Source organism: Cherax quadricarinatus, chromosome 75, assembly GCF_038502225.1.
Source record: "Cherax quadricarinatus isolate ZL_2023a chromosome 75, ASM3850222v1, whole genome shotgun sequence".
Taxonomy (NCBI): domain Eukaryota; kingdom Metazoa; phylum Arthropoda; class Malacostraca; order Decapoda; family Parastacidae; genus Cherax; species Cherax quadricarinatus.
In genome coordinates this window covers 6,029,354-6,046,890 of record NC_091366.1, presented here as the reverse complement: position 1 = coordinate 6,046,890, position 17,537 = coordinate 6,029,354, and the positions used below count along the sequence as shown (strand labels likewise).

Genomic DNA, 17,537 nt, shown 5'->3' with positions numbered 1-17,537 from the left:
TACACTACAGTTTTTAAACTGCAACATTAACACCCCTCCTTCAGAGTGCAGGCACTGTACTTCCCATCTCCAGGACTCAAGTCCGGCCTGCCGGCTTCCCTGAACCCCTTCATAAATGTTACTTTGCTCACACTCCAACAGCACGTCAAGTATTAAAAACCATTTGTCTCCATTCACTCTATAAAACACGCTCACGCATGCCTGCTGGAAGTCCAAGCCTCTCGCACACAAAACCTCCTTTACCCCCTCCCTCCAACCTTTCCTAGGCCGACCCCTACCCTGCCTTCTTTCCACTACAGACTGATACACTCTTGAAGTCATTCTGTTTCGCTCCATTCTCTCTACATGTCCGAACCACCTCAACAACCCTTCCTCAGCCCTCTAGACAACAGTTTTGGTAATCCCGCACCTCCTCCTAACTTCCAAACTACGAATTCTCTGCATTATATTCACACCACACATTGCCCTCAGACATGACATCTCCACTGCCTCCAGCCTTCTCCTCGCTGCAACATTCATCACCCATGCTTCACACCCACATAAGAGCGTTGGTAAAACTATACTCTCATACATTCCCCTCTTTGCCTCCAAGGACAAAGTTCTTTGTCTCCACAGACTCATAAGTGCACCACTCACCCTTTTCCCCTCATCAATTCTATGATTCACCTCATCTTTCATAGACCCATCCGCTGACACGTCCACTCCCAAATATCTGAATACATTCACCTCCTCCATACTCTCTCCCTCCAATCTGATATCCAATCTTTCATCACCTAATCTTTTTGTTATCCTCATAACCTTACTCTTTCCTGTATTCACTTTTAATTTTCTTCTTTTGCACACCCTACCAAATTCATCCACCAATCTCTGCAACTTGTCTTTAGAATCTCCCAAGAGCACAGTGTCATCAGCAAAGTGCAACTGTGACAACTCCCACTTTGTGTGATTCTTTATCTTTTAACTCCACGCCTCTTGCCAAGACCCTTGCATTTACTTCTCTTACAACCCCATCTATAAATATATTAAACAACCACGGTGACATCACACATCCTTGTCTAAGGCCTACTTTTACTGGGAAATAATCTCCCTCTTTCCTACATACTCTAACTTGAGCCTCACTATCCTCGTAAAAACTCTTCACTGCTTTCAGTAACCTACCTCCTACACCATACACCTGCAACATCTGCCACATTGCTCCCCTATCCACCCTGTCATACACCTTTTCCAAATCCATAAATGCCACAAAAACCTCTTTAGCCTTATCTAAATACTGTTCACTTATATGTTTCACTGTAAACACCTGGTCCACACACCCCCTACCTTTCCCAAAGCCTCCTTGTTCATCTGCTATCCTATTCTCCGTCTTACTCTTAATTCTTTCATTAATAACTCTACCATACACTTTACTAGGTATACTCAACAGACTTCTCCCCCTATAATTTTTGCACTCTCTTTTATCCCCTTTGCCTTTATACAAAGGAACTATGCATGCTCTCTGCCAATCCCTAGGTACCTTACCCTCTTCCATACATTTATTAAATAATTGCACCAACCACTCCAAAACTATATTCCCACCTGCTTTTAACATTTCTATCTTTATCCCATCAATCCCGGCTGCCTTACCCCCTTTCATTTTACCTACTGCCTCACGAACTTCCCCCACACTCACAACTGGCTCTTCCTCACTCCTACAAGATGTTATTCCTCCTTGCCCTATACACGAAATCACAGCTTCCCTATCTTCATCAACATTTAACAATTCCTCAAAATATTCCCTCCATCTTCCCAATACCTCTAACTCTCCATTTAATAACTCTCCTCTCCTATTTTTAACTGACAAATCCATTTGTTCTCTAGGCTTCCTTAACTTGTTAATCTCACTCCAAAACTTTTTCTTATTTTCAACAAAATTTGTTGATAACATCTCACCCACTCTCACATTTGCTCTCTTTTTACATTGCTTCACCACTCTCTTAACCTCTCTCTTTTTCTCCATATACTCTTCCCTCCTTGCATCACTTCTACTTTGTAAAAACTTCTCATATGCTAACTTTTTCTCCCTTACTACTCTCTTTACATCATCATTCCACCAATCGCTCCTCTTCCCTCCCGCACCCACTTTCCTGTAACCACAAACTTCTGCTGAACACACTAACACTACATTTTTAAACCTACCCCATACCTCTTCGACCCCATTTCCTATGCTCTCATTAGCCCATCTATCCTCCAATAGCTGTTTATATCTTACCCTAACTGCCTCCTCTTTTAGTTTATAAACCTTCACCTCTCTCTTCCCTGATGCTTCTATTCTCCTTGTATCCCATCTACCTTTTACTCTCAGTGTAGCTACAACTAGAAAGTGATCTGATATATCTGTGGCCCCTCTATAAACATGTACATCCTGAAGTCTACTCAACAGTGTTTTATGTACCAATACATAATCCAACAAACTACTGTCATTTCGCCCTACATCATATCTTGTATACTTATTTATCCTCTTTTTATTAAAATATGTATTACCTGTAACTAAACCACTTTCTATACAAAGTTCAATCAAAGGGCTCCCATTATCATTTACACCTGGCACCCCAAACTTACCTACCACACCCTCTCTAAAAGTTTCTCCTACTTTAGCATTCAAATCCCCTACCACAATTACTCTCTCACTTGGTTCAAAATCTCCTATACATTCACTTAACATCTCCCAAAATCTCTCTCTCCTCTGCATTCCTCTCTTCTCCAGGTGCATACACGCTTATTATGACCCACTTTTCGCATCCAACCTTTACTTTAATCCACATAATTCTTGAACTTACACATTCATATTCTCTTTTCTTTTTAGTTAATGTATTATTGATCTGTATGTAGCATTCTGCAGGAGCGTAACATAAAGAAGAAAAAACATTAACCATCATTAATTCATTCATTCAATCCCTGTCTTCTTCCTCTTTTTTTCCCCATTACATTTTTTTTTTTTGGATGCCTCCTACTTTATGAAAATAGGAAGCTACAACCAATATTATTGCTAATATTTGTTTCTGCTTTTTTTTTTTTCTAAATTTTGATTCTGTCATCATGCATAGAATCCTAGATAAACTGCAGTTAAATTGCAAATACAGTACATTTTTCTTCCTTTCAGTGAAAGCTTGGAGAGTTCTAAGAAAGAGGTAGAGACACTGACAGAAGCTTTGCAGGCAGAGCGTAACAATTTCAGTCGTGTTTCAAAAGTTCTTAACCAACAACGGCGAATGGCAGCTGCGACTCGAGCTCAACAGGAGAATGTCATCAAGGTAACTGGTTTGTGTAACCACTTTCCACTTGAATACCAAGGGTAACAAAGTCCAGCCCAAATATCTGAAAGTGATCTTCCTTTCCTGATGGATGGATAGTCAGAATTTTTTTTTTAAATGCTGGTTATTTCAAACCAAGGTGGGGCAACCAAAAGAAAAAAAAGGGGGGAAATCCATTCACCATTTGCTTAATGGTTGTCTTGCCAAAAGTGAGCAGACATCACTTTTTAAATGACCCTCCGACGTGCAACATCCCCCACCCTCCTCCTGGGTGCAAGTGTGGTTTTCTCCACCTCCAGGATTCCAGTCTGTCTGACCAGTTTTCCTGAATACATTCATAGTTGTTACCTTGCTCACTTTCCAACATTGCATCACGTTATAAAGATTAATTAGTGGGAGGTTCGTTGATGTCAGTAAGGGACTCTTGATCCAAGGAATTGGACCTAACCTCATTTTACCTGGATTAACTCTGAATACCTCCCATTCCCTTTGGTGCTCTATGACCCCTACTGAATATAATAATAAAAGATTAATTACTAATTATCATTGATTTTCATTATCTAGTAATCTTTCTTTCAACACACCAGGTGTATCCCTCTGAGGCAGGGTGGCCCAAAAAGAAAAACAAAGGTTTCTTTTTTTAACTTTAGTAATGTATACAGGAGAAAGGGTTACTAGCCTCTTGCTCCCGGCATGTTATTCGCCTCTTATGACATGCATGGCTTATGGAGGAAAAATTAAGTTTTTAATTGTTCAGTAAAATAAATTAGGCCTGGTCTCAGACCGAGCCGCAGGGGCATTGACCCCCGAAACCCTCTCCAGGTAAACTCCAGGTGGGCGGTTATCATCCGTATTCTTAATTATTATGAGCATTACAGGATAATTCTTACATTTGTGTAATTAAACATTTTTAATAAAGCAAATAGGAAAGTGACAAGGAAGAAAATAGTTGTAACTGAAGGAAATCAGACACTGATGGTGAGCAGCGATGCTAGTCATTCTCCTTTGCTATAGAGCATGTATTATGTATAGAAAGAAAATATGTATCAATTGTATTTTAGAAGGAAATGGAGAGAGAGGGTATAAAATACTGACAGGTTGGAAAATGAGACACAGATGTAGTATAACTTGTTCATTTATTGTTTGTTTTGCCCAAGCACTGGGCTTTATCAAGTCTCAGTTTAGAGGTTTGGAGCTTATAGTGTCCATAGATCAGAAAGTGACATTTATTCATGTTACTGCAAGGTTTTATTAGTCATTCACTGCAATGTGACCCATATAAACCTTGGTGTTGTTAGGGAATATTTTGTTTTAACACATTGGCTGTTTCCCACCAAGGCAGGGTGACCCAGAAAGAAAGAAAAAACTTTTATCATCATTCAACACTTTCACCATCACTCATACATAATCACTGTCTTTGCAGAGGCGCTCAAATATGACAGTTTAGATGTCCCTCCAAACTGCCAGTGTCCCAAACCCCTCCTGTAAAGTGCAGGCATTGTCCTTCCAATTGCCAGGACTCAAGTCCGGCTAACTGGTTTCCCTGAATCCCTTCATAAAATATTACCCTGCTCCCACTCCAACAGCTCGTCAGGTCCCAAAAACCATTTGTCTCCAAATCGAACTTCAAATCAACTTTCCAAATTAAATACAGTGGACCCCCGGTTAACGATATTTTTTCACTCCGTAAGTATGTTCAGGTGCCAGTACTGACCGAATTTATTCCCATAAGGAATATTGTGAAGTAGATTAGTCCATTTCAGACCCCCAAACATACACGTACAAACGCACTTACATAAATACACTTACATAATTGGTCGCATTCGGAGGTAATCGTTATGCGGGGGTCCACTGTATTGTAATATCTATCCTAGCAGACAGATTGCATTCCTGAAGGTCAGTGCATATTGTAATATCTCAATACACAAAATGAAAAATGCATGAGGTAAATAGGGTAACCTTCCAAACATCTTATTTACCACTTTTCATCTTTTCCTTCCATCTCTTCCCCTCAAAAAAAATGAAAACATAAAAAGCTGAAATATGAAATGTTTTGCTATTTATCACAATGTTTACTACCAAAAATTTAATTTTCATGGAAATTTTTTGCTTGAAGCAAGTTGAGAACGTTCATCTTGTACAAGTATGATGTTACTTCAGTATGATTAGTAAGAGTCATGTTTTGTTCCATCTCAGGGCCTTCATAATACACTGGAAAAAGAACGTGAGAGAATTATGGGCCTCTACACTCAGATGGCTGAAGCTGCTAATCAACACCCTGGTGAAAGACCTGACAGGACCTGCACTACATCAAGACTTATGGAGCTAGAAAAAGCTCCTGCTGTTAAGGATGGCAGTACAGTTGGCAGATCTGCTGTTGAAGATCTCAAGGTTAAAAGAAAATTATTTTATACTGGTTTAGTTTTTTCCTTACAATTTTCCTTTTGCACAATAAATACTCTATATTTTGAAATTTGGGTTTTTTCTATGGATTAAAAAGAAAAAAACATAATTCAAAATGCCTAGAATAAGTATATAGTTATCAGTTTTCTTATAGAACTATATATTGGAGTTGGTCCCCACCATAAAAATGTCTACACAAATAATTCTATTAAGCACATTTATGTGATTCAAGGGTGCTTATTACATTAGGCTGTGCTATTGTACATTTTCTGGTGCTTCTGGTAAGAAATATAGGAAAGAAAAAATGTTTTCAATAATTCTGGGTCATTGACATGGATATGTACTATGTTCCCAAGAGTAAGTAGAAGTATACATTTGTCTATGAAGGATGATGTAAATTGGAGGGTAAATGAGGAAAGGAAAATTGCAGAAGTGATGAGGAATCTTAGGGAAAAGAAGTTTATGAGAGGATGTAAAAAAAAAAGTATGTATTTGAATATGCTGATACTGTTGCTTATGTATTTGTGTAATGAATGCTCTTTGAATTTTACCGCAAGAATTTGGAAAAAGTGAAAATGTCATGTCTGAAATGACTGCATTTAACCAAACATCTCAACCTCTCCTTCTTTAAATTACTGTCATACTACCAGTCCACCTTGGTGGGAAACAGCTAGTGTGATAAGAAAAAATAAGAAAGGGAGAAATTAGAAGACTGGTGGTATAACACTAATTAAAGGAGTGAAGGAGAAGTTGAGGTGTTTGGTTAAGTGTAGTAAGAAGCAAGACAGGTAAAGAGGGTGTATAAATCTGGGGTTGATAGAAAGTGTAGGTGATGACTGGGGAAGGGTTGAAAGCAGGATGTGAATGAGGTGTGAGAGGTTGGGACTTAATTAATCATCCATCAGCTACATTTTAGTATGTTAGCTCAGAGCAAGTGGAGGCAAGTAGTCATCTTTGGTATATGACATAATGTCAGTGCCAGTATAATAATGTCTGTGGTGCCTGTACTTTGAAAGTTGGGTGAGCATGTTGTAGTTCGTTGCATCATCATTTGATCATGGTGTCTGGGAAGGTAGCTAGAGAGTAAGCGATGGTTAATGTGTTTTCTTCTTTGTTTCACATTCTTAGTTTACAATGATTTTTTTTTGTTAAAAATATGCAAATTATGAAGCAGATTTATTTTATTTTCATGCAGATGCAGCTGGTAATTCAACAAGAGCGCTTTACTGAAATACAGAGGTTATATGAGAGAGAGCGACTGAAAGTTGTAACCCAGAATGAACAAGCACATGCTGAGAGAGCAAGAGCAAGAGTTGATTTGATGGAAGAACAGGGTAAATATGCAGAATTGACAAAAACAGTCAGGAATTTAGAAATGGAAAAAGACTCCTTAATGAGACAGGTATGATATTTTAATTTAATGTCCCTAAATTGCATTTAGCTATATGGTATTGGAGAAGATTAATGTACATATAGCAGTGAATATCACACATGTTTAGTAATACAGAAAAATAGTATAAGAAGTAATATAGAAATTTAAATATGACTAGCATTAAAATGATAATGAAAATATTATATATTTTTGTACACAGATTACAGGCAGTAAAAAACAAACACAAAGGTTCAGATCTAAAACATTTGCTGTTCAAAATTTAGAGAGCATAATAGGATTGTTAGGTGGCTACCTAAAAGAGGTAAATAATTACATATTTTCTCCATGGGCAAGTGGAGAAGAATTCTTCCTCCGTAAACCATATGTGTCATAAGAGGCGACTAAAATGCAAGGGGCTAGTAACTCCTCCTCCTGTATACATTACTAAATTTAAAAAGAGAAACTTTTGGTTTTCTTTTTGGTCACCCTGCCTCGGTGGGATACGGCCAGTTTGTTGAAAAAAAAAAAATCTCCATGGGCAAGGGGAGAAGAATTCTTCCTCCATAAGCCATGCTTTTCATAAGAGACAACTTAAATGCCGGGAGCAAGGGGTTAGCAACCCCTTCTGTATAAATCATTAAATGTGAAAAGAAAAGAAACTTTTAATTATTCTTTTTTTTCGGGTCATCCTGCCTTGGTGGGAGACAACCAGTCTGTTAAAAAAAAAAAAAAGATATTTGAGTTGAAGGGAAAATTGCAGTGAACTCGAGCTTCTGCTGTACTGTACTGCTTGACTGCACTTGCATTAAAGATGTCTTTGTGTCATGCTTTGGAATGTAGTTTCTACTTGTGACCTCTTGTTATAGAGCCTTATCTTTATTTAACTTTATTAGTGTGTTTATATTATCTCTGATGATCCTTTCTTTTTTCTCACCATGTCTACTTGGTTTTTCATTTCTTCATCTTGCTTGACCTTATTTGTATAGCTGTCCTTCATCTTAGCTTCAGATAAAACTGCCTTTCTTATGTGAATTTACATTATTTACATTATTTTATACTATATCAATCATTAGATTTCTTTACCCATGTTAGTAGTCTCTTATTTTTCCTCTTGCTTTTATTTCATTAATTTTCTTTTCCTGTCTGCCTTGATTTTACTTAAATTTTTAACTTTTTATTTACACTTCCTTTTTGAATTGCAAAACCTTTGATATCTTGTTCATCATGATATTCATACTTAATTTGTTAGTGCCATTGTCAGGATTTTAGTATATGCATATTTGCAGCAATTGACCTTAGTGCCTCTGGGCCTTATTGCAGTACGAGTAAAACTTTACCTTCAATAGATAAGCCATGATCGGGAACGTTTACAATATCAAGAGTCACGCATTCGAGAGTTAGAAGGAGAAAAAAGGAAGCTTGAGGGTGATTTAAGAGCTCAAGCTGATGCCCATCAAGCTGCTTCTCACAGGGCTCGTGAAGAAGATGCAGAACTTCATATATCATACACACGTACTCTAAATAAATTGGTGAGTACAATATATTGTTGGTTTAGAAAGACACGTAAGCAAACACTATAACATATTTATTAGAAAACGTTTCGGTCCTGGGACCTTGATCACTTCTAACATACAGAGGTATAAAGACATTATATATATAGGCGGAGAGTGAGATGTGACGCACGTGACCTGAGGAATGTCATAAGAACATAAGAATGGAGGAACACTGTAGAAGGCCCACCGGCCCACGCGAGGCAGGTCCTTAACAAAACAACCTCTGCCTATGATGAGGACGAGTAGACGATGAAATCATGTGACTCCTGTCACATGATTTAATGATACTTAAGCAGCACCAGCCCAACAACACAGGAGTCACATGATTTCATCGTCTACTCGTCCTCATCATAGGCAGAGGTTGTTTTGATAAGGACCTGCCTCGCGTGGGCCGGTGGGCCTTCTGCAGTGTTCCTCCATTCTTAAGTTCTTATGACATTCCTCGGGTCACGTGCGTCACATTTCACTCTCCGCCTATATATATAATGTCTTTCTACCTCTGTATGTTAGAAGTGATCAAGGTCCCAGGACCGAAACGTTTTCTAATAAATATGTTATAGTGTTTGCTTACGTGTCTTTCTAAACCAACTTGTCGGTATTTATTACCAAGGTTTATACCACAATATATTGTGTAAACCCTCTTCTCCAGTATACATTACTAAATTTAAAAAGAAAAAATTTGGTTTTGGTTTTTCTGTTTAGGTCTCCCTGCTTTGGTGGGATACGGCCGGTTTGTCGAAAAAAAATGTATATGTAAGTTCTCTATTTGGTAATATTCTTAATGCGTTGGGTTTTCAGTTGTACTGCATAAAGCGGGGAGCTGCCTGTACAGTAGGTATATTATCTCTGACAATGGGTTGTCTTGGCACAAATGTATAACATTAAATTTTACATATTTTTTCACAAGTGATGTAAGGACAAATCATTGCAAACAGAGAACTTTGTTTACATAAGTAATGTTATGTCATATAATATCAAGAAAACTTTCTTATAGACAAACTGTCACTTAATTTTTCTAGGTCTTTGAATAACCATTTTAAAGTTGCAACAACTGATGCAGCTACTAATTTTTGAAGACCATTTTTCTGGAATTATTTCTTGATGCATCATAATTTCACTTTTTATTTTTCACCTCAGTGGCCTTCTCCTATCTAATCCTTAAACTGTCCAAACGTAGATCTGTGTTTGCACGCGAAGCGCTCCGAACGTAGCTACGTTTTTTTACATAAGAAACAATGTAAAATCGAACATAGATCTACGTTTGGACAGTTTAAGGGTTAAATACATTCACCTTTATTTATATTTGTGAATTGTGCATGTATTTTGTCCACTTATAAAAAAGAAGACTGTAATTACAATGTTTTCATTTACAGTACAGATATTTTATCTATTAATTATCCTCATACTTTCAAGAGGTAAGACCCCATTACTAGTTCTTATATATTGTGATTTTGGTAAAGTATTAAACTTTTTCCAAATTTTCAGGGAGAGGCAGAAGCAGAGCTTTGTACATTGCATCAAAAATTAAGAATAATGACCAAAGACTTGGAACTAGCCCGAGAGAAAGAACAGCAACTACAGAAAGATCTTGCTACTGAGAAGATGGCTATAAATAGACTTGGTCTATCTGCCTTAGCAAGAATTAATGTAAGTGCCTTTACTTTGTAATGGACTAGTGGGTAATTGCAGATAACTTATCAGATCTTAGATACCCTATTATTTTATACTGAAAGTGCAGATTCTGTCTGATTTAATTTTCTTGTTGATGACATATTACTGTACAGTATCAAATTTAGCTGGGTTGCATATCTAAAATTATAATTATACGTACTATCATCATAAATTTGGATTTTATTATATTAAATTATTATTGAGGGAGTTTACCCTAAAAAATTAATTTGTATAATGGAACACTAATAATTTGGTTCAGTTCAGGCCTGCAGTATCTCTATTGGGTATAGTTATGGAGATCCTAAACACTGCAAATTCTTCCAATATATGATGCACTTTATCACTGCCATGTGGCATCAGGAATGTCCATATTTATACTCATTTGATCACTCGCTCAAAATTGAGTGTCTTACCAAGAGCCATCTTGTAATTCACGTGTTATATAAGGGTATGTGAGAAAATATTGCCATCAAACACTAAAATTCCCTTCACAATGTATTAGAAATTGCATTGTTGCATGGAGTCAGGTATCCCCATATTAACACTCCTGTTATCATCTAGGGTGTATGTTTTCTCTACAGAACCTGGATGATTATTTTGAACTGCAGCTTGAAGAAAATTTGGAACTTTGCAAGTCTGTATTGCGGTTGACTGATGACAGACAATTCACGAGGAAGAAAATTGTTGAACTGGAAAATACTGTTGCTGATCTCACGAGACAACTTAATAAATCAAATGCTGTAAGTCAACCAAATATTCCTGCCAACCTAATGCATTTTTTTGTATCTAAATTTTTATTGATATTTCTTTCTACAGTAAAATTTGTTGAACTTGATAATTGTCTGTAGTAACCAGTACTCCCCAGAAATCAGGCTCTTTGTTTGCAACAGTGGATAAAAGCTAACTTGCATGAGGGTTGCTTAGTAATCTAAAGGCAATCTAGATTGATCAGTATATGGTACATACAATTGTTGGGAGCAAGGGGCTAGTAACTCCTCCTGTATACATACTAAAGTTAAAAAGAGAAACTTTCGTTTTTCTTTTTGGGCCACCCTACTTCAGTGGGATACGGCCGGTTTATTGAAAGAAAGAACAACTACTTAGGATTGTATTGTTTTGTATATTGTACAGTATTATGTATCTTGCCTTTTAACACATTTTATTTCCTCAGAGTACTAATAAAAGTCCTGATATCGAAAAAGTACTTAAGATGGAACGCTCAGTGTGGGAAAGAGAGAGAGCGTCACTACAAAATATAATTTCACAGAAAGAGACTGAAGTGACAAGATTGCAGACAGAAGCTGGATCTAGGATGCCTCAAAATATTGGCAATGCTCAGCTAAATGATGAGAGAGTAAGAAATCCTTTAATCTTTCCAAATGATCAGTAGCAACAGTAATAATAATAGTCAGTTACTATTATTTGTAATCAGTAGTTTGTGTTGTTTGCAACTAAATACTATTCAACATGAATTATTTGTGTATATTTAAGGCTTGAAGAAACACAGAGCTAAGTCAGTGGTAACTGTATTGATTGAGATATAATACCCTAAATTATTACATGTACTGTATAAGGGTTTTTATTTTAATAATCACTTAACTCTCACTTTAACTGCTGCAATGATCCAGCACACCTCACAACACAAGAAATTCTTCACAGCATTGCATCACTTGTTTACAGTTTCCTTACAATATAGATTGTTCGGGATGACACGGTGCATTTTCTGGTACATTTGTTGACTCACTTTCATTACTCATGACACCAACCCCATTTGTCTTGAGCATTACTACCAAATGCTGTACTTATACATTCCTTCAGTCTGCTTCATTGGTGCATCTACCAGGACCTCAACTTCATGATGGACCACCAACAGTCCAGCACTCAAATGAATAACACACTCTTGTTCTCTACTACTACTGTCTGACATCTACATACTTACTCGCTACCTTTTTGTACTCTTCCTTCTTAATCACACACCTTGTGAACTAACTTCTTATTGCCATTGATCCTTGGAACATTGTTGGTATTATTTTTGCCTTGAAAAAATTATATTTGTAAAATGCAGTAATATCAGATATAGTAAACTAATTTTGTTTTGTTATACCCTTTTTGTAATTTTTCAGATGCAGTACATTTGTGGAAAATATATACGAAGTGAGCACTGGCGTAAGGCACTTATTTGGCAAAAGCGATACTTGCTTGTAGTTATAAAGGGGTTTAGGGAAAACGAGGAAAACGCCTTGTCTCGACTGCACACTATGGCAAGTCGAGTTAATGGAACTGTCCAAGCTGAAGCAGCAGAAGTTATGTCTAATTTTCGAGTACAGCCAACACACAGATTCAGGTAGTTATATAGTATATACAGTGGACCCCCGGATAACGATATTATTTCAATCCAGAAGTCTGTTTGGGTGCTGTTATAGACCGAATTTGTTCCCATAAGAGATGTGAATTAGATTAGTCCGTTTCAGACCCCCAAAAATACACCTACAAAAGCATTTACAAAAATACACTTACATAATTGGTCGAGTTGGGAGCTGATCGTTATGCGGGGGTCCACTGTATCTGAAAAAACATATTTTCTATTTAACTATGGTAATAATGTATAAAAATAGTGAATTAAACATAGATCCTCAAATTATGATGTTCTGCCTTTACAACATTAGCACTCTGAAACCACTTAATGACTTAAGGACAAGCACTCGCTCCTCCGACACATGAGTGTGTTTATGACCCCGGAGAGCAAAGAATACGGTAGTGGAAAATGATGCTGGGACTGTTGGTAAACATTGCAGCAATACACTTTTCACTTGTCTTCATGTGTTTGTTGTTTTTAAACAATATCTCTTTCAATATCACTGAATTTTATATTGATATTCACTAAAGAATGACTGAATAAGCAGATTCGGGCATAGGAAGTCCATTGAGCATATTTGGAACAAAAGCTTATTGTTGGTTTTCATTTTAAATTAGAGAAAATGGACACTTGATGATACAAAGTTGGGTTGCAGCAGTTGGTACTCAAGTAGAGGGAGGGAGCAGAGAGTAGTAGGAAGATAAGTGTTCACAGATTCATGTGATTTTTTTTAATATCTTTAAACAACACTCTAAATTGGTTAATGTTGATATTTATAATAAGGAAAATGAAAACCTATTCAGGCATGGAAAATCCAGTGAACATACAGGAGGGCCCTACATATACAGCACCCTCTTTTTAGTGTTTCACATTTTGTTGGCTTTCATTTAACCCATTTGTATGTGCTATGTATTTATTTTACTTTTTTTATCTATTTATTTATGCCTAGCTATATTGAACACTTAATATATCATAGTGTAAACACACTATCAGGCATTTTAGACACAATGGAAAAACTTTTCTCCACCCGCCAGAGGATTTTGCTTACCTTGCAGGGTTGGGTGTACATACGGGGACATCCTGTACTTTGAACAAAATCCTATTATTGTTTTTCAGTTTGTGTCCTGCACCGAGTAAAAAAAAAAAAAAACACTGACCCAATGAGATATGATTAAATTTTGGATTTTTTTTTTTCTCAGCTGTTTTACATGTTATATTATATACATTATTTAAACAATGTTTAATTACTATTTGTAAGTGAAAAGGAACAATACTAAATGTAAAATATTGTGTAAATAGGTTTAGTAAAAAAGTAATGCAATTAGATATGGAATATTATTGTTCAAGACGGCATCTCAGATCATAAAGTAAGCTTGTTTGGGAAAAATATGTTCCAACTCCTGAGCAGTTGACTTGCATATTATTTTCAGGAATGTATTAACATTTATAAGGTATTTAGATAAAAATATTTAAATGTTAAATTTTTTATTATTTTTCAGGGTTGGAGTTTTAGCAGTAATTGCAATCAATCGGATGAAAAACATGGTTCAAAGATATCTTCGGAAAAGACAGTTTGGGCCACAGATTTTTTTCTCTCTGCCACATCCAGCCTTTACTATTACATCTACTCCAGGTACATTAAAACTACTATTTTATTTTTTTTTCTAATTTTGAACAATCCAGCCATCTCCCACCAAGGTAGGGTGACCTAATAAAAAAAATACTTTCACTGTAGCTCATTCAATCACTGTTGCTAGAAGAGCACCAACATCACAGTTCAGATGACCCTCTAAACTGTAACATCCACACCCCTACTTCAGTGCAGGCACTGTACTTCCCACTTCTAGGACTCCAGTCCAGTTAACTGATATCCCTGAATCTCTTCTATATTAAAATTAGATTCATAGACAGTACATGAAGGTTCATTTATGAATTTGTACCCATAGTATTTTAACTTCATATTTCTTTATATTTCCTCTATAAGCCATGCGTGTTGTAAAAGTCAACTAAAATGCCGGGAGCAATGGGCTAGTAACCCCCTTTTCCTATATAACTTGCTAAAAAGAAAAACAAGGAAACCGTGAAAGTGGGATGTTTGAATGTGCGTGAATGTTGTGCAAATGATAAGAAAGAGATGATTGTGGATGTTATGAATGAAGAAGCTGGATGTCCTGGCACTAAGTGAAACATAGCTGAAGGGGGTGGGAGAGTTTCAGTGGGGGAGAAATAAATGAGATTAGGTCAGGGGTTTCTAATAGAATTAGAGCTAAGGAAGGAGTAGCAATAATGTTGAAGGATAAGTTATAGCACGAAAAGAAGGAATATACGTAAATGTATAAATTCAAGGATTATGTGGAGTAAAATAAGGGTTGGATGTGAAAAGAGGTTATAGTAAGTGTTTATGCACCTGGAGAAGAGAGAAGTGTAGAGGAGAGAGAGAGATTTTGAGAAATGTTGAATGTGTGGAGAGCTTAGAACCAAGTGAGAGAGTACTTGTGTTTGTGGATCTCAGTGCTAAAGTGGGTAAAAATGTTGTAGAGGGAGTAGTAGGTAAATTTGGGATGCCAGGGGTAAATAAAAATGGGGAGCCATTAATTGAACTAGGTGTAGAAAGAGGTTTGGTAATAAGTGATACATACTATATGAAAACGAGGATAAATAAATATTCAAAATATGATATAGCACGTAATGAAAGTAGTTTGTTAGATTATGTATTGGTGGATAAAAGATTAATGGGTAAGCCTCAGGAATAAGTTTACTGAGTATACCAGGTGAAGTGTATGGTAGGGTTATTATTGAAAGAATTAGAGGTTAGACAGAGAGCAGGATTGCAGATGAGCAAGGAGGCTTTAGAATGGGTAGAGGATGTGAAAATCAGATGTTTACATTGAAGCATATGTGAACAGTATTTAGATAAAGCAGGGAAGTTTTCATTGCATTTATGGATTTAGAAAAGGCATATGATAGAGTGGATAGGGGAGAAATGTGGCAGATATTGCAAGTGTATGGAATAGATGGTAAGTTACTAAATGCTCTAAAGAGTTTTTATGAGGATAGTGAGGCTCAGGTTAATGTATGTAGGTGAGGAAGATTACTTGCCAGTAAAAGTAGGCCTTAGACAAGGATGTATAATGTCACCATGGTTGTTTAACATATTTATAGATGGGGTTGTAAAAGAAGTAAATGCTAGGGGTGTTGGGGAGAGGGGTGGACTTAAATTATGGGTAATCAAATACAAAATGGGAGTTGACACAGTTACTTTTTGCTACTGTGCTTTTGGGGGATTCTAAAGAAGAGTTGCAAAGATTAGTGGATGAGTTTGGGAGGGTGTGTAAAGGTAGAAAGCTGAAAGTGAACTTAGATAAAAATAAGGTAATAAGGGTAGGGTAGGGAGTCATCTCCAAAAAGATTGGAGGGAGGGGGTAAAGGAGGTTTTGTGGGTTAGGGGCTTGGACTTCCAGCAAGTGTGCCTGAGTGTGTTGGGAGTGAATGGAGACAATTTTTTTTTTTTGGGGGGGGGGGGGCTGACGAGCTGTTGGAGTGTGAGCAGGGTAATATTTTGTGAAGGGTTTCAGGGAAACCCGTCAGCTGGACTTGAGTCCTGGAAATGGGAAGTACAATGCCTGCTCTTTAAAGGAGGGATTTGGAATATTGGCAGCTTGTAGGGACGTCTAAGCTCTCGTATCTGAGCGCCTCTGCAAAGACAGTGATTATGTATGAGTGATGGTGAAAGTGTTGAATGATGATGAAAGTTTTTTCTTTTTTGTGTCACCCTACCTTGGTAGGAAACAGTTGACGTGTTAAAAATAAAATTCTAAGTGATACATCTTCCTGACATACTGTGCATATTGGCTTCTCAAGATATAAAGTGCAGTCAAACTTGGGTATTTATCCATATTTGCTGTGTATTTTAATGAATTGGTTGCTCATAAAAGATTCAATCTTTTCCTCTATCACTGGACTGTCAATAGTTGCCTTTTCCCTCTAGCCGAATCATTGGGACCTTAACGGGTATTGACTATGTAGGATTTTATTTGTTTTAATTTCTAAAGTATTTTTTGATTAAGTGTATTTCTTTCATACACAAGTATTTGGTGCATGTGTGGTATGTTAATTCGTAATTTTGCTGAAAGTTAGTTAAGAAATGTGTATTTTCCTCCTATTTTAACCATGTAAATTCTATAGGCATAATGACTGAATTTTGATTTTTTTCTCATTTGGTTTTTGATCAAGTATCTTGTTTCTTGGTATACAGTCATATTGGTGTATATATGGTGGGATTCTTTTTTTTTGGTAAAGATTGGCTACAAAATGTAGAAATTAAGTTTTACTTTCCTGGAACTGTTCAAGAGTTCATTCAGGAAATTTTCAGTACTTGTACCCTATGAATATTAAGGTTTTTCTGTATGTAAATTGTAAACCAAAAAACACATATTTTGCTGTATATAAATTGTAGAACAAACACCACATTAAGTATTATGTACTTTTGGGAAATAATAATCATCATTGTATTATTATTCATGATCAACAGAAGCTTCAGAGAGCAGCAGAAGAGGATCATATGACCAAGGTATAGCTGGAAGAAGTTTTATAAACACTTTTACTGGTCAAACTCCTCCTACCAAAGGACCATCAAGTATTTCCAATCAGTTGTGGTCTGCACCTTCCTCCTCACGCAGGTATGCTTGAAAATATTCCTGTCTCATTGTGCATTTGAAGTACGTAAGTAAATGTACAAAATGATTGGTCAAATTTTGCAGAGTAATGACAGATTTTATTTTATGCATTACCGTAAAAATTACCCTTAATGGTCTTACATGGATATTTCATTCATTTCTGCTACTTTCAGCTCAATTTCAAGATATTTTTAGTCTGTAAACCATTCAAAATTA

The 17,537-nt window shown here is 36.6% G+C and overlaps 1 protein-coding gene across 9 annotated transcripts in view; it reads left to right on the top strand.

The window, feature by feature from the left end:
• LOC128691776 (A-kinase anchor protein 9) overlaps positions 1 to 17,537 on the top strand; it is a gene marked incomplete at its 5' end in the record, with an annotated part of 128,610 nt that overhangs the window by 102,999 nt on the left and 8,074 nt on the right. For all 9 annotated transcript variants that reach the window (XR_011394112.1, XM_070100978.1, XM_070100976.1 and 6 more), the window contains 10 exon segments: positions 3,140 to 3,290; positions 5,487 to 5,681; positions 6,889 to 7,095; positions 8,412 to 8,594; positions 10,104 to 10,265; positions 10,871 to 11,029; positions 11,461 to 11,643; positions 12,413 to 12,633; positions 14,145 to 14,278; positions 17,177 to 17,324. Coding sequence is in view for 8 of the 9 variants with exons in the window: in XM_070100978.1 (XP_069957079.1) it covers positions 3,140 to 3,290; positions 5,487 to 5,681; positions 6,889 to 7,095; positions 8,412 to 8,594; positions 10,104 to 10,265; positions 10,871 to 11,029; positions 11,461 to 11,643; positions 12,413 to 12,633; positions 14,145 to 14,278; positions 17,177 to 17,324 (1,743 nt within the window).